Source organism: Pholis gunnellus, assembly GCF_910591455.1.
Source record: "Pholis gunnellus genome assembly, chromosome: 6".
Classification (NCBI taxonomy): domain Eukaryota; kingdom Metazoa; phylum Chordata; class Actinopteri; order Perciformes; family Pholidae; genus Pholis; species Pholis gunnellus.
The window spans coordinates 15458113-15482606 of record NC_136532.1 but is presented as its reverse complement, the minus strand read 5'-3'; the positions used below and the strand labels follow the sequence as shown (position 1 = coordinate 15482606).

Here is a 24494-nt window from a genome sequence, read left to right as displayed (position 1 = left end):
AAAGCAACTCTTTAAACTCTGATCCAGATCAAATTAATTAGACTTGTAGCACATCAACACTTACTTCGACCCCATCATGTGAGATTTAAGTTTGACAGACATTAAGCTAAATACCACGAAGACAATAAATGGACTCAGGCTTCAGCTGCAATGAATGTCTCCAAGTCTACACTTACAGATCTACTGATGCGATCTGGCAAAACCAACGCCCCGAAGCTCATCCATAGAGCATTATGCCAAATAAAGACATTAGCAGGGCTTGAGTTTGAACAAGACCTTTTAGCTGCCTGGCCTGCGAAGAACACATTGTAACCGTCACTACTGACTCTCAGATTTGTGTCCCGTCTGAAGAAAAGGTTAAGCACATCATCTATCTGAAAATGCCCAAATCTGCAGTCAGGCATGAAAGTTGGCACCCGGATACATCATGCCATCACATGTGCTTCAGTTCTCTCCTCATCCATACCTCTCATGACATTCACAGAAAGAAACAAAGCATCCTGCCAACACCTACTCTGTGAGCGAGCTCTTTCAGTTCAGCTCAAAAGCTGAGAGCTCCAAACCTCCACACCACAGAGTGGGCAGTTCTGGCAGAGCCGCGTGCCTAAGAACACTGACTGAGTGCAACAGTTGGACTAATAACAGAACAAAAAAATAAAATAAATAAAATGGACGCACAGCGGGGACAGCCACGGCTCCGCAGCTGAGAAGCAGGTTGACTTCTGCCCACCTCTCTCTTATTCAAGAGCGAAAGATGTCCACAATGCCTCTCGGGTCTTAGTGCCACGAAGGGCGGTGAGCGCGCAGCTTCAGCCACTTCAGGGTAAAGCAAATCACTTTAATATGTTAAGAAGATTAAGCTGGATAAATGTCGAGATACATTTTTTTTGAAAAGCCACGTAAATCTGTAGTGTTTTTATTTGGGGAGGGGCGGTGTGTGAGTCAGTTGAGACGATCAACACAAGCCCACCGCAATGCAACGCGATTGGCTGGTGGAAATTGGGCTTATTTGAGATTTTGCATTTTTAAGCTTCTTGAATCTAAGACCATCCCACCTCTTTCTTATTATTTTTAACACCAACCTTTGGGACAACAAAACTATAGAAGAAAAAAAACACTGGTCACAGTTTCATGTGCCACTGCTCTCTCGGCTTATTCTTTTAGACTCAAACACAAAGAAGAAGAAGAGAGAGGTTAAAGTTGAAGGTCTCTAAAGTGAAGTACTTGAAGGGTTTTCAGGATCTCTTTGTGCATTTTTCAGGTAAAAATCATACAATTCAAATGAATTAATAGAACAAGTATATTCTAAATACAAAATGGATGGCTGACTTTTTTTTTTTTTTTCTATCTTGAGAATTAGCAATCTGAGGGTGTCCGCCTGTCAGCTTGCTGTGCTAGAAATTGAGTGTGAAAGCGAAAGGGAGAAATGGAACAAATAATGTAAAGGGATTAACAAATCATTTGCATAACATTTTCTCTTGATTCTCTCTGCTTCCAAACTACAGGATCAGGAAAATGACAAGGAAGGCAGTTTTATTATCCCCCGTTCTCAGATCAATCAAGCATCAATGGACCCGATCGCTGCAACCATTAACGAGCGACGAGCTTTTAATGTCAAAAGCAAAATGAATCACCGGTAATAAATCTTTTAAAAAAACAGTGAAAACAGACCCACGAGGTAACTAAACAAGTTTGGGAGAAACAGTCGTCCTCTGATGAAATGCGTTCTCCAAAAGAAAAACTTGAATAGTGTGCATCTTTGAAAAGATACTTTTACTTTCACTCTGCCAAACGTGTATTAACCTGTTTTTCTCTCCATCCAGAGTTAAGACAATAAGACCACTGGGGAGATGAAGGGGATGGCATTATGGAGAGTTAAGCATTATGAGCAGCCCTGGAGCTGTTCCTAAAGAAGGTGAATCAGAGGATTGGGACACAACTGTAACTAAACCCTCCGCCGGACCACAAATGAGTAAAAGCACAAAAACATTTTGGGCAAAATGCCACTAAGCCAAGCATCTGGGTCTTAAGTAAACTTCAAATCATCACTTTTAACTTTGAGATTACTTCGCTCTAAGAGAAAAGTAAATTACCTTAGTTTCAAACATAATCACCGTAGTAATCCTGTCCGTAAAGTCCTGAAGAGGCTCTGTAGTAAGCTCTTTTTATTGAGGATAAATTATAGAATCTATAAGAACATTTAAATTTTGATTTCTGTCCTGAAGCTTCCTCACAGGGGAAGAAGCTTGCAAAAAAAGAAAAAGAGGAAAAAATAACTTTAACTTCTTACATTGTTCAAGGCAAGAAGACAAAAAAAAAGGGCACACAGCAGCTTAATATTTGTTAAAGGGTATATGTTTGTGATCGTGAGGCTGCAGACATCTCCCCGCTGGACAGATCACGTTCATAAATTGTAGTTTTTTTTTAGTTGTAGTTTTTTACTGAGCCAAAGTGCGACCGAGTCTTCTCCAGATCTTACAACGATTCCCCAGTAAATGTTAGGTTTCTGTGGCTCATATAAATAGAAATTTAATCTTGTATGTTTGTCTAAGTATCCACCGCAGCAGATGCACTTCCCATGCAGATTATGAGTCTCTGTTTGAACAATCTTGCCGTCAATGTATATGAACTGACGAGATAGAATGTGAATACTGAATAATAATCAGGAGGCACAGGTTCAAGCGGTATTTTTTATTAAAGTCTTTCTTTGTTATTGCCTCTGTGCTGAAGATTCTTCAAAGTTTTTTTATCAAATTCATTCATTTTCATGATTGTCATATATGGTAAATGTGTGCCCCATTTCAACATGTGAACATTAACTTTTGCATATTGTCTTTGTTAGTTCGTTTGTGAGTGAGGTTGACCCATCTATCTAGACTAAAAAAAATTCCCATGTATGGAAGCAAATAACTGAAACATCTTACACATATCAGGGTCTGTTGAATCGGCTTTACGTGTTGAACCTCCTCCTTTCCTCGGAGCTTTTGTCAAGTCCAACACCGCTGCTCGCATAGAAACCTGACCATTGTCATCTGTAAGAGCATCCCAGAGCTTCCTTAATCTGTTCTTATCCTCCCATTGACAACACAATACATTTTCATGGTAATTGAAATCATATTTTACTCACAGCCACAGAGTAAAAAAGTATCGCAGCCTACGCTCTTCAACCAAATGGAAGGTGAAGGAATACTATGCTACTGCAGCAACAACGGTTCAAAAACAATACAATAGACTGTAGTTTATAAGTGGATGCAAAGGTCAGTGGGGGAAACAAGAAAGCAGGAAAAGGAGGTGAGAGGAATAAGAAAAATATTGGTCGTGTGCAATCTCACTTAAGCATGAGAGACATCTGCACATTTATCCATTGGAGTACTCCTTCTTGTACTTCCTGTGGTGGTCAGCGTGCCACAGCCATGCTTCATAAGGTGAAAATGATTATTTTACTGTGTGGAAAGGTGGCTTAGGAGGTGTATTGCCTCTCTTGATTCCACTGAATATGCATAATCAATCCAGTTTTCCTGGTAGCAGGAGGTTGTAATTCTTTCCTCTTCAGGAGGCTCGCGTGAATCATATATGCTGTGTAGTAATGGGTAATGACTGAATAGAGCGGGACACGGGTCAGCTTAACAGGGTGTTATAATGACAAAGGGGAACATTAGCTAAGGAAATAAACTCCCTGAATCTTGGCCAAACACGCTTATTTAATCCAGCAGAGCCAAAAAACACCCACCTGATGACACTGAATATGCAATTAGATGGATATTACAAAACATGTTTCACTTGTTGACCCTCGCTGTCACGTAAAGGCTCAAGGAAGCGCCTTGTCCGTTGATCTAAATATACACCCTTGACTCTTCCGCTGAGTGAAGACCGTCGCCTGCTGAAAATAAAATCCCTATCTTTGCACTCTCTGCATCCCCAACATGAAGACCTATCAGGAATCCTGCATGGGTGGACATGTAGGCTTTCCTAGGAATGACAGGGTCTGTTAAAGAGGAACCCCACCCTCGCTTTCTCCGGCATGCCAACACAGAGGAGAGTGGGCAGCGCTGAGACGGCAGCCTGCCGTGGGCACTGCCAGGCTTAAAGCTGCCCTGTCGTCATCAGAGGCTTGCAGAAAAGAACGCTGAGATTCACCAAAAAAAAAAAAGAAAAAAAAAGAAAAAGAGGAGGGGGATCGTTGCATTTAAATCCTCTCTCAACGCCCCCACATGTTTTAGCAAAGCATAAAAATCATTCACAGAGAGAGAGAAAGCCAGAAAGAAAAAGATAGAGGGAAATAGAGAGGAAACAGCTATTAGCAGCAGTAAGCAAGCTCAAGAGATCATAGTGAGGCAGCTCTAATCGCAGTAATGGTTTAAACCCTCATTCCATCCACCAGATGCAAGAACTGTCTACCTAAAAACAAGGCTTTGAAATCCCCCATGTCTAAGAAGGTGCCCTATGGCTATGGTCCTTACTAAAAACTCCTAAACTGTCTCCACTTTTGGTAACTAGGAGGTAAAGATAGCTTCTGTGTTGTTTACACCGACTGCGTGGAGCAATGATGAGCATGCCGTTATCAAAATAAACACTATATGTAGCCTACGTTAATGTCAGTGAGCTGAGAAAGCAAACATAAGAATGTTCTGATGGATGCACAGGAGACTCTACAATAACTAAATGCTGCACTGAAGTCCAGGAGAAGGCCAGACTTTATGAAGGACTGGATTATGATGGATGAAGGTTGTTTTTTTACTGTTGCTTCGCTGTGATTTTATACCGCAGACGCTGTGATGTCCAAAGTAAATTTCAGACCGGGACAATAAAGTGGATTTTTACCTTATTGGTGAACAGTGAGAAAATTGAATTAAAGGTGAAACATGTTCAAACTAAAAGAACTGTAATCAGGCTGTTCACAAAGGACATTAAACGCTTAATTAATCACAATGGTTTAAGAAGGTGGAAACTCAAACGTTCTTTGGTTTTGCCAAAAGCTCACCTGGATCAGCTGCCATGTAGCCAAATATAAACTCAGCTTTTTAATCCTTTCTAGTTCAGAGTTCTTTGGGTATTTTTTGAATCGTCTTAATTACCACTGTTCTTTTATGCTTCTCTTCAGGCAAAGCTTCATCTGACTAGTTTTCTGTCCTGTAGCCAAGTTATTTGCTTTTCCAAAGAGCTTCCACCAACATTAAAAAAAAAAAAACTCATGTCGCTTTTCCTTTCTGTGAAAAAAGCATTTTGACACCGACAGTAGATATTATTAACGTTGAACTGAGACACTAAGAGTCAAGATCCTAAACAGGACAAAGAGTGGATTAATACATCCTTTTGAGATTTAGAAACTACTTTCAGTAATTAATCTACATCTCTATTAAACAAATGAATAATCATTTGACGATGATCAGTGCCAAGCATTGCTTTGTTTCTGTGATTCAAAGCTGAGCTGACTTACCGACCCCTGAGACCTCATGTACAGTCTAACAACAGAGTGGTTCTAACAAGTTTTCTCACTGAAGATATTTATCTGGTTGGTCCATTTGCAGCTTTGGCTCTTTATCTCTACAAGTGTCTTCAAAGACTGACGTTAACAGATACTTCTGGTTCCTGCTGAGAAAATGCATCAGGTTGTGAGACAAAGTCTTTCATCTTTAATTTCCACAAAGACACGAATCATGTGTGTGACATTAAAACTAGGACTAAAGTCAAGAAAAGCTTTAGGTCTCAATTTAACATATGATGGTCAATGTGTTGCTCTGCTTGGGTGTAACTCATTAAATTGGTGAATCAGAGAATTTGCTGGTTTTTAACTCAATTCTAATCAGACTTGTATGTTGCATTCCCCTTGAAACATTGAATTTATCCTTAAGTGCAAAACTTTTCTTAGACTCTGTGTCTATTTTGCGTTTTTTTTTCTCAGGGAGAAAAGCGCTGATATTTACTGAAAAGTTCAGAGCTTTTCAACTAGAAGCGCTCGAAGCGGCCACACACAAAAGTGGGAGCGCTCTGAAAGAAGACGCTGGGTGCAGCCATTCTTCTCGAGGCAGGTGCTCTCTCTTCCTTGATAACAATTGACAAAAAAAAACACTGAAAAGCGCCAAATGGACACTCGGCCTTATATTGTTCAATCATAGTACAGTATTTAAAACAACAGGAAACATATGTTCTACTGTAGAGTTCAGACGTTATGTCATTCATAAAACTAAGTGAAGGAAAGTCCACGTCTTTTAAAGCTAAACATGTTCCCATGATTCAATACGGTCAGGTCTGTTTGATTTCCAATCCTCATTACGACTTCGCATTAACTTTATTTATGAGCCGAACCAAGTCATGTGACAGTTTAGTCCCATTAGCCCGTACATGTCCCAGGCTTTTGAGTATAATTAGAATTTCCAAAAACGCTTCACTAACCCATGCCAGGTTTTGCTAACACATAAGTTTGAGTGTCAAGTCGCTGCTCTGAAGTTTGAACACAGAAATCTGCCGTCTCTGTGGCCCTTTGCTTTTGTTTTTGGTTATGAGCACCTATTTAGAGGCGGGTTTATGGGACTACTGCCCGCTGCGCTCCATTCCAATTACTCAGCAGGCATGCATCCCGTCCCAGTAATGAAGTGGGTGTTGCAGTGGGTGGATTTGAAACTGAGCGGCCACTATTCTGTATTCCTGCTACTGGGTACAAGGGATGAGTGGCAGAGAATAGCAGCAGCTCTGGCAGCGTGGCGCGGTGACAGAAAGCGTGGTGGACCGGCAGACCAACCGCAGAACCACAGGCGACAATCTGATCATCCTTCAATAGTGCGTGCTTACTTAAGTGTCAGGAGAAATGGAGAATTACATTTCAAAAGCCCAGTAAATAAAGTTTGTATTGATTTAATCCAACGTGTAATCTGTTTTGCTGTCTGACACTGATTCTGGCCATAAAAGAGAATCATGTAAGACAGCATTGTAGATAATACGACCATAGATCAAATGGAGTTTGGGCAAGAGAAGGGCAATAGATCATGTTCAAGCTAGACTGCTTAGCTCTGGAATTCATAAACTACCTCCTAAATCGAGGTGGCTTTCAATTTAAGTTTTCAATTTACAGATATAGGATTTTTGTGTCCGCTTGATGCAATTTCATTGTCAACTTCAGCAGCGGTTCTGTGTGCTGGGAACTGTGTCTCTCTCAATTTGTCGCTCAACCACAAAACAAAACACATGATCCACTGAAAAAAAAGAAGAAGAAATAAAAGAATATTAGACATCTGAATGAATCTCTGCGGTAATTTAATAGTTTGTTCAGAGAAACATATCACATGTCATTAAAGGCCTACTTCATGTACTGTCGACCCATTTTTTCATTTCAGTTTATGGGGTATAAAAGATGTTAACGCCATTCTCTTCTCAAAATCATTCCCTTTGTTTTAATTTCAGACATTGCAACGAGTATCTTTTACATCATATTTAGAAACAAGCATGGTATGAATGTTGAATCCAAATCTAATATTGTAACAAAGCACTTAATCTTCAAACTGTAGTTTTGCTGTGTTTTATTTCAATTACAACCAAATCCTTTGAATAAATTAATTACAATTAGCAATCTATTTTAGTCTTAGGGTCGTGGTTTGAGTTTTAAGTATTTTTCTTAGTAAACATGAGTTACTACTAAAGAGTACTGAATCATGAACTGCTACTTGAAAGCACGCACAGCAGTGTGTGCTGCTGTCTGCAGCAATTCAATTAAATAACTGCAATGACACCGTATTAAAGATGGAGATTTAATGTCTGTAGCTTCACTAGTATGAGACAGAGATTAAAGGATCCATCAGTCAAAATCAGTTACTCAATGACAATAGTATCTACTTCACAATTGATATCATCTGACATTGTGAATAGTACAAACTATCGATAGAACGTTACCTTGGTTCATCGGTTGTTCATTTAACAAGTATGAAGTGCTAGCACCCCCCTGTGGTGACAAAGATTACTGCAGTGTATCGGTGATGAGTACAGGTACATACTATACATACATAATACAAGGCGGCATCCGAGCCCAAAACAGGAGAGCAGCCTCACATTCAACATATTACTCAAACTGTATTTCATGCCTATCATTTTTCAAAAGACTGTGAACTTTGATGTTTCTTATATATATATATCTGTTGAGGTAAAGTTGCAGCTGGTTTTATCCATTACTGCACTCTAGTGTTCAAAGAAGGCACTCGCATGTATGCCACGTAACATGACTGACACAAAGAAAAAGAAATCAACCTGCAACAAAAATAATTCAGACCTCTTTGTCTAAGGAATTTGCTTTTGTTTGATTGGGATTTCCTACTATAATAAAATCTGCAGCATGTAGCTTTAGTATCACAGACATACCGATATAGCGATCTGTTTATAATATGTAAAATATTTGTGATCTGTGCCAGTTCAGTCAACTATTTAATAAACCATAGTCACTTCAGGAGCTGGTGGGCTGTCGAACAGAGATGACCTCATCTGATGTCTGTGTGTGAGAAGCTCTCTGACTCTCTTCCTGCTTTGCTTCTCGTTTCTCTGCCTCTTGTCTTCCTCTCAAAGCCAAACTGTGAGGTGAAATGCTGTTTCATGGAAACTATCTTGTGTTGTGTGGTGTTGTCTGTGCTGATGCTTCAGGCCTAATGTGTGCCAAGACCCGCATGCAGGCCTGTACTGAACACCTTAATGTGCTCACACATGAATAAAACTCCTTGTTGGATATGGAGCTCCCCTCCATCTCATTTCATCAGCAGACGCTCTGATCGCACACAGACCTGTTTAACACAACAAATAATAAGAGTCTGAGGAACTGTCCTGCTGCTCATCAAGTGCAGGTGTGAACCACTGTAGTCTGATGTCATGTAACGTCTGTGCACGTGACATGACATCAGAGGACAACTCATGAGAGAAGACCCGAGCAGCAGGAGGTCAAACACTCCTTTCACATGAGAACACCAGAATAAAGCCCCGCGTGTCCGTGTCTCCTTCATCCTCTCACACGGGCTCAAACATCACACTACTTTCACTTTCGTTCACAACCTCAGTGGGTGACTTCTACCTAGTTATGTGACGTCGTGCTCAGCTTAAATTCCCATTGGCTCAGGTGGAGTTTGAATGTAACGCTCTTCCTCTCTCTCACTCAGTTCAGTCCTGATCCTGGAACGGACCGCATCACTTTCTCACTTTAATAATAAAAAGTACCAAAAGTTAAGATGCGACATTTCACTATGGAGGCGTTGATTCTGTCTCTCCTGATGATAAACCTTCATGGCGCGGCAGCAGGTGAGTTAACACTTTTTTTTATAAGTTGTTTGATTGTAAAAGAAGAAAAGCTTCGTGTCTTTATAGACTCATCAGTTGAAGCTTCTTTTGATAGTTTTTGGTGTTTAGCTCCAGGACTTCCTCGTTGACGACAGAAAATGTTATAAAAAGTAAGAGATGCTAAAGTCCACGTTAGATCCTGTCTGTGCTGCTCACTGATTGGTCCCGACGTGTTTCTGAGGGAGCCGCTGTTTCCTGGAGTGACTTAGTGAAAAGGACAGAAGTGTGTTATTCTCTCACTCTGCTGTCGCTTTTATTTGGGACATTATTTCATAATATCAGCAGCATTCAGAGCGAAACGGTGTGAACGCTCTTAAAGCTCAGATGTCAGCGTGACGCAGCGCAGCAACAGTCCAACAGTCAGATGAATACAGCTATGTAATCTATCTATGTAATCTATCTAATTACAGCTATGTAATCTGTAATCTGTAACTAAATAATACAGATTTCAGATTAAAAAGAAGAAGAACAAAATAATATCATATATCAGCCTCTCATAGTGAATAAATAATTAACAAAGGTTTAGAGAATAATATGTGCACTCATAAAAACACACATAATCAATAACAACCTCCTGAACATGAATGTTAAGTTCATGTGGTGGTATTGTTTGACCTCTACATATTGTCTAAATATTGAAGTCATTCCTCAGATAATTATGACATTTGACTCCACACACTGACACACACATCAGCGTTAACGCTGACTTTAATCGGTTGGGTCAGATTACATCACACTGAGGCCGTTTAGTGGAGCTGGACTGATACATCACACGTAGATATTATTTGTGGATATTAGCTTATTGCAGATATTTGGGTAGATACATGTTGGCTGATGAGTCAGAAGAAATAGAAATGAAGAAATGTCAAACTGAGTTTGAGCTCATTCATAAACAGTGTCTTCATGACAGAGTCTGTCCTCCAGAGAGCACGAGTTCACTTTGAAACTGTGAAATGTTCCACTTAGTTTGTATCTTAGTCACAAAAAACAACAACTAATGAATCTGAATTAAGTCTGTTTATGATATGTGTTTATAATAAAAATACTATCAGCTGATGTTTTTAAGTTTAGAACTATATTGATGTCAGTATCGGCCTCAGAAGTCCAGCATCCGTCTGGCAGTACTGTTGAAGTATTTGATGTATTAACAGGAAATAGATTTATTCTTGGACATATTTACAAAACATCTTTGTGCCCAGTGCAGAATTTATAAACAGTAATATGACGTACATGCATTCAGACACAGAGGACAGCGGAGGATTCTAAAACAGACCATAATGTGATCAGCAAAACTCACAGACACCTGCAGGAAGTTTACTCTGCTGATGCTTAATAATATCTAGATTCATCTTTTAGTGTCAGGACTGAGTGAATAAACATCAGTTCATGGAGGAGGGAATGTTGGAATTTAATAAAAGTTATTAGAGTTAATAAAAAAATCTGCTTTTAATCCAACTAATACAAATGTAAACTAGTTCAAATATTACAGAGAAGTTTCTTGAATATTAAGTTGTGTCCATCCGTTAACATTTTTCTGAGATCATCATAAAATTCAGCAGATTACATTTTTCACAAAGATATTTGGAGCTAAACATAATTCTTCAGTTTACATAAATCAATATATATGAAAGTGAGGGACTGGATCAGTTTTGTTAGTTATTTTAATTTTTGTTTGTACTTAAAAAAAGAACCTTTATACTCAAACATCTGAAATCCACAAACCTTCTGACAACAAAATCAAAAAATAAAATGAATTATTACTTGAAAGTTAAAAATGACAACAGGAATAAAAAGAGCATAATAAATGTGAACCCGTATGAGGAGAAGTGCTGCTAGTTTTAACTTCAAGAAACTCACAAAGTTCAAAGTTATTAATTAAAACCTCAGAAGAAGAAATGTGAGTTGTCAGTGGTCACAATTTATGACATAAAATAGAGGCCATAAAATACTTTATATGAAATAGAAGATGTTTTAATCAGCTGGATGTATGAAATATAATATTAATCACATGCAGCGTTTATCTTTTGGTCAGAGGTTTGTGATTTCACACTTCAAACTAATCTGATGATGACGAGTGTAAACTACTACTGATGCATCCTGAAGATGACACGAAACTAGATGAAAACATCTCAAAGTCAGCTACACAACTGCATGATCTAAATATGTGACTTGTTTCATATTTCATTTCAGAATAGATGGTACATCTTCTAGTTGCCAAAAAAGAATCATCAGAAATATTAAAGTAAACATTTATTTCTGTATGTATTGAGCGCTCAGCAGATATTATGAGCATGTATTTATTGTGCTGTAGTTCTTTTTGATTCTGTGTGCAGCAAAACAACATTGTTCAGTGATTTATTAAAGTGTGATATCAGAACTGTAAATGATGACTTCATCTTTGTGTTCCAGTGACTCACTCTCTGAAGTATATCGACACTGCGTCCTCTGGAGTCCCAAACTTCCCAGAGTTTGTGACTGTTGGAATGGTTGATGACGTTGAGATGGTTCACTATGACAGTAACACCAGGAGAGCAGAAGCCAAACAGGACTGGATGATTAGACTCACAGCAGATGATCTTCAGTTCTGGCAGGGTCAGACTGAGACCTGTATGGTCGCCCAGCAGATCTACAAAGCCAACATTGAAATAGTAAAGCAGCGCTTCAACCAAACTGGAGGTTTGTTTATGTTTCACACATTTTGTTTATATTGTAATCCTGTACTTTAGTATCTCTTCACGTGGTATCTCTTCACGTGGTATCTCTTTTGCTTCAGCTCCAAATGTACTGCAACATTCTATGTACGTGATCTAATCTCAGGCTTGTGTCCACCAAATCGAGGGGACAATGCAACTCGAATGACCCGCAGGCAGCGTCGTATCGCTTACTTCACACTTTCGTATGCTTCAGCGATCACAACTGCCCTGTTAAGCCTCGTAGAATGCATATGCGGCCTCGATTCAGTCTTCACAATCCATCAATTCTGTTAGATCCATTCACTCATGTGTACAGATATTTCTAAAATTCACTGCAGGTCTAACATCTCTGTTGATACTTTGTCAAAGTTTTACGATTTACACTTTATGCAAAATATTCATACTCACAGTTCGGTACTACTGATCATTTAATTTGGTTCACTATCGACAATATGCAGATTTCAGTGAAATGGGCTCTGCTCACCCTTTTTTTGTTCAGCGCTGTTGATCAGTTTCCCGAGCTGTGTGTAGAATCAGTCCGGCGGCAACCGGAGATTCCAGCCTCGTGGGAAAACGCCTTTTTCTGTGAACAGAAGAGAAGTCCGTCGCTCGATCAATTCGTTGGTTTTCCGATCGTTTTTAAACCATCCTCTGCTACCAATTTGTTGTGTAAAAACAACTTAACGAATTGAGTTCGAGGCGTTTACTTAGATTCAAGCAATAGTTTTATTTATCACAGAGATATTAGCCGAGCAGTTAAACGTGCACGGTCCTAACAGTTCCTCTCCGATTGAGAGCAACGTGAAAAAGGCGCTTGGACACGGCAGCGCGGTAAGTTTTGTTGGTTCTCCTTAAAGGAGCCATTGGTCAAAGTCAAGGTGCAGGCGGGATCGATTTTAGCAGAGCGACGGCCTGGTTGGAGCCCTGAGCATATCCGCTCGCACCGGCTCTCGTCCGGGATCCTCCTTCGATGCGTCATCAGTGTGTGTGTATGTTGTGAAAGCCTAGCCTAACAGGCTCCAAAGTGTGTAATCTACGTTTTGCTATCTCAAACTGTGGTACGTACTGTTCTCAGCTGGCAGTTTACTCCAAGATTTGATATCAGTGTATAGTTGCCCAAGCATGGCCTTCAGCGTTACAGTTTTCTCATTCCTTTGTACAGGCGAGTGCTAGAGCGCCCCGCTTGGAGTTTTAAACCTTCATAACCTGTAACTCGCAACTCCGCTAATTAGCACATGAAGCTCTGATTAAATTTATTTACATAACACTTAAGCCACTCGTATTAGCTCGTAGCTATCTTAGCTTCTTCAAAGCTAGCGTTCTCTAGACGCTTCCGTTCTCTTGACGGACCGTTCTCTTGACGGACCTCACCGGTAGGATTTCGCAACAATATTTAGAGCCCGAAGCTCATAGCATTAACAACACTAGTTAAATAAGTAACCCAGTTTGCAAATGTGCTTCATACAGTATTCCAGTCACCACAAATTTTAAATAAATTCACCTTACCAGCTTGCGTTCCTCCTCATGTCCAGCATTCAGAAGACATCAATCGTGGGACACTTTCGCCTAAGTTTCCTAGTCTACCTATGCAGATTTATATTAAAACGGCTCTGCTGACCTTTAGTTCGTGCGCACTTCGAAAGTGTCCACCGATCCACGTCTCCTCAGCCTTCTCAGAGTCCTAAACATCACGTCGGGGTCACCAAATTGTTGAGGCTGAAGTTTCTCAAACAGAGGAGAAGAAGAGCACAGAGGAGAAGAAGCAGCCCCCCCCCTTGCTCTCTTTGTTCCATCAGCAAGCAGGGCCAGAATCAAATGGTTCAGGTTAAAATCAAAAGTATTTAATATTCTTAACAGAAGCCAAAACAAATGCAAACTGAATTACACTATCGACAGTAAAACAAACATAATATTCCATGAAATATGAGGCCCCGTTCACACCACAGGACAGAATGGCGTGTCTGTCCCATGATGCGGAGGAGGTCTGAGGATCTTCTGCAATTCCAAGATCCTTTGTCCCTGCTGAGTCTCTCAAAAGTATCATGTTTCACATTTCTCAGCCAATCAATCAGCTCAGTGATTGGCCGGATTCCAATAAGCCCCTCCTGGGCCGATGACCCATTGTTCTGTTCTTCTCACCTAGGTCAGCCAGCTTCGTTCCAACCCCCGCTGGCAGACACCTCCTTACATTCTTGGGGCCAGTTCCCTTGTTTGATTCGCCAAACCCCCGCTTCCAGTACACTCCTCACACCTTCCTCTTACAGTATGAAATGACCTCTGATGATGAAATTACTTCTTGGTCTAAACTCTTACAAGCGAACACACTGTAACATATAATATCCAGCACTAGGAATGCTCTAAAACTTAAATCCCTCACAACTTCTCCGGGTTTTTTATTGAGTTTCGTTGCTATCCTGAAGCGATGAAACCTCTGGCGCCATTCCGGCCATTGATCCAGGCGAGAGAAGTCGAAGTTTTCGGGAGGTGGGAATTTCGCCATCTTCTGACACCATGTAGTGTTATGTGTATAATAAGTCTAGGAGACCGTTGCAACTTTGGCTAACTTTATTAGCTCTACATTAACATAACACTGAGACATTCCATGCTGACTTACAAAAAGGATTCATAAAGGGCTCAAAATGTCCACGAGAGAGCCCTCAAACACTTGACGATTTGACAGTGGGACATCCCTAAACCCTCACGGACTTCGCGGGAGCGCGCCTCAAAGTCCGTGAGTCCGTAAGGGGGGACATTGGGATTTGGCCATAATTTAGCTCGGAGGAGCGAGGCTCGAGGTGGGAGGAGGGACCACGAGACCACGAGAGCAGCCTTCCAGGAAGTGTTTTAACGGCCGACTCGCCCCCTCATTGTTCATCAGTTATGTGATTGGACGCTGCAGCCGATCGGACTGACTGACTGAGTTTAATACCAGAGTGAAGACAGATTACAGAATAAACTCAAGATTCATATTTGATTAGTTTTCTGATTCACCGTCTGGTTTAAATATATGTTCATTGTAGTCCGAACAACAAAAGGACCACAAACAACTTTCTTCATTTATTAGAAAGATTTGTGTTTTCATGATCTGATATTTCCCTCAATAACTTTTATTATGGATACAATTAAAGTCAGAGAGAGATTTTTACATCATTTATCATCATTTCATTCAGTCACGTGGAGGCTGATCATTCCCGAGTGTTTGATGAGTTTTATAATTTAAGAGAAACGATAATCATATTCTGGGTTATTTAATATCGACGTCACAATCTGAATTTCAAAACTTACAGATGCAAATAAGTCATAAATAAGACGATTGCATTCCACCGGTAGAAATCAATGCTGCGCTTATAAACAGAGCACAGGACACAGTTTGTTAACAGGCTACAGAGAGAAAACACCTCTACAGTCATGATTACTGTGTCTTTATTAGTTATTAGTATTATTAGTTACTATTATGTGAACAGACACAGACTTCTCAAAAGTCTCTCCAGCTGTTAAAGCCGACTTACAGCTGATCCAGCTGTCATCAGCTGATCCGCCGTCATCAGAAACAGACGTCGCTTCACGTGATGCAACTGTCTCTCTCTCTCTCTCTCAGGTGTCCACATTTTCCAGAGGATGTATGGCTGTGAATGGAATGATGAGACCAATGAGGTCAAAGGTTATGATCAGTTTGGTTATGATGGAGAAGACTTCATATCATTGGACCTGGAGACAGAGACATACATCGCTCCAAAACAACGGGCTGTCATCACCAAACACAAATGGGATAATGACAACGCTATGATGACACATAGAAAACACTATTACACTCACATTTGTCCTGAGTGGCTGAAGAAGTATGTGAACTACGGGAGGAGCTCTCTGATGAGAACAGGTAGAATCACATGACCTGATGTAGTTTCATAAAGCTTCTGTTGTTTCTGACCAACAGTCACATTACAACACATGTCAGCCACATACAGAGACCTGCTGTGTCTCACACGTGTCTCCTCCCTCACCTCTCTTCCTCTCTCTGCCTCCTTCACCACATTTCCTCCCTCACTTCCTCCCTCACACTTATCTCCCCTCTGTCCCTCCGTTCTCTCTCTCTCTCTCTTTGTCTCTGAACTGTTTCTGTCTGTCTCAGTTTCTCTCTCTGTCTCTTTGCTCTGTCTTTCTCACACTCACTGTCCTCCCTTTCTCATCATCTCACCTCTTCATCTCTTCGTCTCTCCCTTCTTTTATCAATTCAACCGTGATGACATTTATTTGCATTGCATACATACATACATACATACATATATAGTGTATGTGTTACCAAGGCATTTAAAATGCATTCCATCAAACATGAATGATAATATGAATACACAGTAAATGATAATACTAAAGAACCTCTAACCTGTCTCTCTCTTCCCTCTCCAGAGCGTCCCTCAGTGTCTCTCCTCCAGAAGACTTCCTCCTCTCCAGTCAGCTGCCACGCTACAGGTTTCTACCCTGACAGAGCTGCACTGTTCTGGAGGAAAGATGGAGAGAAGCTCCATGAGAACGTGGACCTCGGAGAGATCCTCCCCAACCACGATGGATCCTTCCAGATGAGCACTGACCTGGACCTGTCATCAGTCCCAGCTGGAGACTGGAGGAGGTACGACTGTGTGTTCCAGCTGTCTGGTGTGGAGGAGAACATCTTCACCAGACTGGACAAAGCTGTGATCAGGACCAACGAAGGTGAGACTGAGATCAGCTGTGATGAAGGAAGGAGGGAAGCACACCTTTAGTTTACTGGAACACTTTGTGTGTTTTTATGAGGACGGGAAGTTTAGTTCCTTAAATTCTTTTGTCGGCAGTTTCCTTCATCTAGTTTTTCTTTGGTTTGCTTTTTAAAATAAATGTGTTTGTTTTTTTACCTTCTTTGTAAATAAGTAAAATATTCACAAAGAGTTTTCTTCAGACCGTGTGTAACTCTTTAAAGTGTAACCACAGGTCAGAGGTTGTAGAAACTGTACTGACTGAACTTCTGGTCACTTTTAGAAGATGAATAGACAGAATTATGAAACACCTGGAGGAATGTATGTATCTGTCAGTACATCAGTCACAATAAAGTTTATTCAAAGTGTGCTGACAGTCAGAAAGGAGTTTGAATATGTTTGTCAGAAGTTGTCGTGTCACAAACCAACATATGAGACAGAAAGCAACACAAACATACAGCTGAACAGAGAGAACACAGCTGGACGAGACCAACAAGCAGAGACACAGTCATCGTGTAGACCAGATACAGAAAGGACAGACTGATGGTGTGTGTGTTCAGCACTGTGGTCTGCTTGATGAATGGATGTTCTCCTCTTCTAACCTGCTTCATCTGTTCAGGTTGGGACTATTTTATTGTTGTTTTCTGCTCAACAGAGAAAACCGCTTACATGACCTTCATCATCGTTGTAGTGGCTCTTCTTGCTCTCGTCATCATCGCTGTGGGTGGAGTCATGTTTTACAGGAACAGGAAAGGTGAGAGACCCGAACACAGACGTTAGTACTTCATTAGTACTTCATTTCAGGGTGTAGGAGCGTGGAAACAAACAAGGAGGCGAGTATTCCCTTTGGCTGCACCTTGTGGCCGTTTATTTCCATCCATACACACATCACACACATTCACTTCCTGCTACCCTTTAACCCCTCTTGTCACCAGGGTTACGCCCCTTCTCTTAAAGGGGCCCCGTGAATTCGGTCCCTTCAGTCCCCTACATGTACTTAATTAATATTTCATTAGTACTTCATTAGTATGTCATCAATATTTCATTAGTACTTCATTAGTATGTCATCAATATTTCATTAGTACTTCATTAGTACTTGTTAGTATTAGTATTTGTATTTTAGGCTTTGAGTTGATGCTTTCATCCAGAATGTGACGGTGAAGTAAACTTCAACAGTCAGCAGTAATGTCATGATGACATCACTAGTAATATATTTTATTACAAGGGACAGATGATTAATAAACCTTTTCATCTCCTGGAGCAGTCAGAGTGAGCGGTGTGCTGAGGATCACTAAGTTACAGGTTTACTCTGTGGAGCTGCTTTTGCCTCCAGTGATGATAGCGTGATGATGTCAGAGAGAAGAGATGTATTCATCAGTGGGAGGGGCTAGAAGAGGGGATCCTCTCCACTGGGAGGAAGAACCTCCCGTGATTGGTTCTCTATCCGCTGTAGAAGCTCTGGGACACGTTGTAGCTGTAAAGAACATCTTTGACTTCTTCCACAACAAAGGTGAAGCTGCTTCATTTGATGTGAAGTGAGATTATGAAGAGAAAGACACAGACAAGTTCAGAAAGCTTCACATCAGCAGCTCAGATCACGTCTCAAATATCAACCTTTACAAACACAGTGACACCAATTTATCATGAAAATAAGCAGTTATGACTTTATAAGCACGATGATTAAATATTACAGAAGGTAAGACTTCTATGACTGAGTCATGAATATCTGACGTCTCAATGATTCTGTAAATATGTGTCTTTGTGTTGATTGAAACATTTGTGGTAAATGATTTAGTTTTCTTTTTGATGTCTTTGTTTTCTTTGTGTCTCTTCAGGTTAATGGATAAATATTTCACTGGATCAAGAAGTGGTGCCACCACACTCTCCTCCATGAACTGTGAACTCATCACTGATTCATCATTCACATCATGAAGTGATTGAATCGAGCTGTAGATGCTCATCGATTGGAACACAAAGAAAACACATTTGAAAACTACGAGCAAACATCAGTGGTGACGTTAAATGATTTGGATCGTTTAGTTTCAACTTAACAAAATGTAATTTCCTCTGATGAGATGTTCTTAAATCAAATGAGGAAGATTATTGTTGAGATCTTCAGAACAATGAAAGCTTCACAGCACTCCTCACACACAAAGATTTGTGTTCATCTAAAGAAATCCTCCATATTTACACTTTAATGCTTCTGCTGTTGGCTTTCTGGTTAAATCAATATTGGTAACACAAATGTAAATTCATTCACACACACACACACACACACACACACACACACACATACGTGTGCATTCCCATTGCCACACACACACTAGTAGGGTCTGATGATATGAAGACATAAACCTTGAGATCAGAGATCTTTGTCAGCCAGTAGAGTTTCTTCTCTTTTCATACTGAGGAAGTCATTCTCTGGTTCTCTGCTTGGGTTCCATCACTGGAGGAAACGCTGCAGATCAATCAGCAGCATCCAGAAACACGCTGCAGGAACTGGACGCCCGGAGTCTCCCGTAGGTGTCGGTGTGATGGTTTCCTATCTGTGTCTCTGCTGCTGGTGAACTGGACTAACTAGTTACACGGCCCCGTGCGGTCAGCGTTCAACTTCTTAGAGGGACAAGTGGCGTTCAGCCGCACGATATTGAGCAACAACAGGTCTATGATGCCCTGAGATGTCCGGGGCTGCACGCGCGCCACACTGAGTGGATCAGCGTGTGTCTACCCTTCACTGAGAGGCGTGGGTAATCCGCTGAACCCCACTCCTGATATTAGTCCATTTATTTTTAATTATTACTTTAACAGCTCAGGGATGTTCGAGCAACCTGTTTGTGCACTTTCTGAAGATTCTTTGCACTGTGAATTAGCACTGTCAGTTCTGTTTTTGAATAAAGGGTTGGAAATTAATGCTTTTTAGTTTGTAGTTTTTTTTTTTATCCGAATCATTGATTAATCGAACAAATAATCGACAGATTAATCGATTATTAAAATAATCATTAGTTGCAGCCCTAGTACAGTTATCTTCCAGGTGTGTAAATAGTTTGTTTGTTTTCCTCTTTTTTTTTAGCAGCAGGTCAAAGATAAGAATAATTTATGTGTCTGCGTTTTTTCTAAAATAATCAAGAGGATGTTTATAGTTTCATAATATTAGTGATTTGAAACATTATGTTATTTAAATGAAGGCTTCTAGTTTCTAAAGGGCTGTGAGATGTTTGAAGCTTCTCAGCTGATAGAAATCTTCTTCAATATATTCATGAGTACGGCCCAGTGTTTTAGGGACGAGGAAGCGTGTTGGCTTTAGAATGAATGTTAATGAAGTTGCTCTATTTCATTTCTTTTGTACTTTTGTTTTGCTTTTCAATAAAGTGCCCAAAACTCCAAATGTCTGTGTCTTTGTCAGAGATGGCCAGTATTTCTATTACTTGTATTTGAAATACGTATTTCAATTACTTTTGAGTATTTTGTAATTTTTATTTGATAGGGCCGAATAAAAATCTAACGTAATTTGTAACAAAATACTTTAGAGTGGAGTAATTTTGTATTTAAAATACTCAAAATACTTTCTCCACGAATCAAAAAACAGTTCACGAGTTCAGTCTTCATATCTTCAAGTTCAACGGATTGTCTGTCAAGTTAAATATTGTATCTGAGTGTGACAGATGTCAACTAGCTTGATGTATAACTCATGTCTGGGTCTGGCTACATAGCCTATTGTATATGCATGGTGATGGTTATAATATCAAGCTAGCGATCGATGCTAACATGCTAATGACGCTAGCATGCTGTGTAGGCTAGTGCATAGCCAGTGTTTAGCAAGTTAACTTATCAGTCGAGTAGCTAGCTATAGGAAGAGGGAGATTGGGAGCTTGTATGTCATATGTGATGAATATTTTCTTGTTGATACAAAGCCAAAGTTTATGGGCTGTTAAGTCCCATTAATAAAAATATATATATATACATAATCAATCAAGTTGTTGTCTTTCAATAGCTTTGCTGAGTTACACTGACATTCGGTGACTGTTCTTCCTGTTTGTGGGGTTCACCAGAGCTTTGTGTACATTATATAAACCTGAATGCTCTGCTATACCAAATTGTGAGAAAACTGAAAATCCAGAAAAAAGTATTTTCTATATTTTAAATACAAAATACATGTATTTTGTTACGTTTTCTGGCACCAGTATTTTGTATTTTGTATTTTGTTGTAATACATTTATTTGGGGGTATTTTGTATTTTGTATCAAAATACATTTTGATGTATTTTTGCCCATCTCTGGCTAACGTTACATCCTGCCACGTGAGAGATTCATATTACATATATTACAAGTCTCTCATTCGACTTGTAAAGAAAGGTTTAGAAGTAACGCTTGCACAAAACTAATATTAGCTCGAAGTTAACCTGCACTTGTTTTAGCTTGTTTATATTTATGAGGTGCATCAGACGTTAAACTTCGACACAGGTGGTTCATAAATTATCAGGTGTCCCTCGAGACAGAGAGAGCAGACATTAAATATATTACACTGCATGCACACTGCAGTCCTCGTAGGGTTACGTTAGCTACATTAATAATGTGTGATAAACATTACCATCTCTCAGAAGTCCACTTGTGTTTAGCTGCAGGCTTCTACTTCTGGTTCACGCGCAGTTGTTGCAGCTGCGCGCCTCTGCGCAGTGCACGAGCCTATACTGACCTGTGAGGTTGCAAACGTTTCATATGACATAACTAAAAGGGGTTAAAAAAAAAAAAAAAGACTGCACACGTTGCTCCTTTTTTATTTAGTAAATAGTATTTACATATTTTCAAGAACACATGCTACAGAATTTCAGACTGACAGCTCCTAAACAATATAAACAGCTCTTGAGAACAAAAATACCTGATGACTAAGGAAAACGTCATCCAGGTTTTGAACACTGAGAAAACATTCAATTTTCTTTTCTTCTTTTCATTATTGTTTTGTTTTTTAATTATTTAATTTTCAATCATTTCTGAACAAGGCCTCTTAAACTATGCAGTAGTGATTGTGCAGCATATAATATATTCCTGGTGCTGCTAAAGCTCCCTTTGGTTTGTGCTTCTCTGCAGCGTGAAATTAGCACCCAAACATATGTAAAAGGGCTCCAGTGACAACTTCTTTGTAATTTGTGATCAAATTCTTTTTTTTACCTGATGTTGTGTACATATCTAATAATGATGTCTCTATATCATCTAATGTCATTTGAATAGAACCTGGTGCTACAAAGCAGTGCAAGTTTGTAATTTCAAAGTCAGACATTTCAATATGCATAGTACAAAAACATTTTATATGTTAAACTATGCAATAGCTTGTAGCAATTGCTATGCTAAGTTTGAAATGCAAGTCATCCCATAATTTATATTTACATGTTTGAGTTACAATCTAACTTTCAATTGCCACCCTGTCTCAGCATTTTGTAATTATACAGACTCCAAAATTGGAGATCATGAGCATAAAGTGACTTTAAAACAATAGAACACATTTGAAATCCCTGCATTCATTTCATGATAAATGTCAGAAATCTATGGTTTGTCATTATGTTAGTCTAGTGTGGCCTTGGTGGTCTGAGTCTTTAATTAGTTTTGTGTTTACAGCTTTAAAAAGGGCATAAACCCTCCGCAGCGTTCAAACTAAAGCACACTTATCACATCGATCACACATCGATTGCTTTACATCCCAATTATGTAAAGATTATGTACATTTACAGATACACACACAGCCAGAGAGCACCATGGTAACTAAACATAGAGCAAACAGACCAGTGACCACAGCAAAACTACTAAACATTCGATTCCATACACTACACTGTACATTAAGGCATGAGGTGTTGTTGATGCAAAACATCAGCAGAGGACTCATTGAGAAATACAATGCACTGAGGAATGAAATGCATGTCTATGGAATTTATCAATCACACCACCAAGGTAAATGATAATAATATACACCCTCCTGCTGTTAAACTATTAGAATAAACAGTATTTTGTCTGAAAACTGGACAATATCACTTGTTAGACAGATGGTCAAATAAATTAAAACATTATGATTTAGGATGGCTCTCATCCTTTCGGCCTAATGTCTGACCATGTGTGCCAAAAAATGTGAACAGTTAAGATATTCAAAATGACAGTTATCATGTTTACTTACCAAGAGACAAAGGTTAATGTAATTGAGAACAATTCAAAGCTACTGCTTAGAGCACCAGCACCACTACTCTATATCTATATCTTACACTTTAAATGAGAATTTGGAGATCTCTTTTCATGCAGTGTAGTAATTAGGTCAAAAGTTAGTTCGAGCAGAAACTGATTTTGTCACTGATGTGATTCATACCACTTTATCGTTTTAAGCTCTCTGTTAGGCTCTTATATCTGTCTCGACCTAAATTGCATGGAAAAGTCTAACCAATCATATGCAGGATTAAGCTAGCCTACCTTTAACATATGCTGCCATAAGAATGACATGTTTTATGGATGTACCTATCTTAATAATGTAATTTATATAAACATGTGTCTACTTTACCTTGCACTGTTATCCTATTTTACTATGAGTCAACTGTTTGTTCGAAATGCCTTTACCTTGCATGTATTCTTCAGTATATAATAGATGTAACTGGAGGTCAGCACAATGAGTATTCAGATATTTTCAACAACAGTTTGTAGCTGGACAGTAACTAAATGCAAGTCTATATCTAGTATATGTATTACCCAGTAATACTGTACAATTCTGCTCACTGCCTGCAGTGCACAATATTAGGTAACAGCACATTAGTGATGCTAGTTGATTGCAGTTAAAATGATATTTTGTACAATTTACAATACTACCCATCTTCACTGAGCACCATGCTGACAAATCCAAATAACGCTGCAGTCCATCCTACAATCGAGTACAACAGTAGATGACAATCTTGAAACATACATTGTGAGGTGTGCAAAACAAATCAAGAAAAATGATTTGATCTCAACCACCTCACAACCTTTTTTTTTTTTAAACAAACTTTTTTAAATATCATGGTCTGCAGACGCAACGTGCCATGATGACACCATACTGTCTTTAGTGCCGTTTACCAGTGTGATGCTACTGGATGTTCTTTGTGTGTGTCTCTGTGGAGAAGAGTCCAAAAGGTGCTTGAGGTGTGTAGAAGAGTAGGGATGACTTCACCCAGGCATGAGGATGCCTCCTGCATGTAGTCTCACACAGCCGACTGCCGACAGTCATGGGGCTAAGATAAATCTCTAAAGGCCAAACCGACACCAGTGTCAGATACGTGAAACACGCCATCACGGAGGGATGGTGCACATGATGAACACATGGTCGCTTCAGCTCTGGACATGCTGCTATTGGCTCTGAGATGCACCATGTGTTGCTTTTCAGGATGACGGTGATCAAGCTGACGGAATTATAAAACTGAGGGACTCAGGAAACGTGTGCTAACAAGCCTCATCGCGCAACACATAATAGTGATCTGGTTGGTTTTTGCTGGCATTTTACAGAAAATACAGGTATTTTCCTTGATTTGGGAACTCTTGTGTTTCAGGACACTGAATGCATTCATGTAAACTAAAGCCCTTTTTAGACAAGAGGCCACAAATCACAATACAGCCAGCAGTTTCTAACAAAAATGCTGAGCGTATCCAGACTCACATCACTTTTAGCTGTGCAAGCCGAACACAAACCATCAAAAACAGAATGACTGTACACAAATAAACAGGAGTGGAACTTGCCAGTATTTTCTCTTACGCTTACACGATCAAAA

At 39.7% G+C, this 24494-nt stretch overlaps 1 protein-coding gene across 1 annotated transcript; it reads left to right on the top strand.

Annotated features, from left to right (window-relative positions):
- Nucleotides 1–1893: 1893 nt before the first annotated feature.
- On the top strand, nt 1894–19636 carry LOC306697585 (class I histocompatibility antigen, F10 alpha chain-like). Its single transcript, XM_079161585.1, has 7 exons — nt 1894–1903; nt 9146–9267; nt 11716–11982; nt 15598–15876; nt 16404–16706; nt 17382–17480; nt 18562–19636. Exons 2-7 carry the CDS (start codon nt 9198–9200, stop codon nt 18564–18566), a joined length of 1023 nt encoding a protein of 340 aa, XP_079017711.1. The 5' UTR covers nt 1894–1903; nt 9146–9197; the 3' UTR covers nt 18567–19636.
- Nucleotides 19637–24494: the final 4858 nt, after the last annotated feature.

Coding starts and splice junctions, on each gene's coding strand:
- LOC306697585 (XM_079161585.1), top strand. CDS start 9,198: ATGCGACATTTCACTATGGAGGCGTTGATTCTGTCTCTCCTGATGATA. Junction 11,983..15,597: donor GCGCTTCAACCAAACTGGAG/GTTTGTTTATGT, acceptor TCTCTCTCTCAG/GTGTCCACATTTTCCAGAGG. Junction 16,707..17,381: donor TGTGATCAGGACCAACGAAG/GTGAGACTGAGA, acceptor TCTGCTCAACAG/AGAAAACCGCTTACATGACC.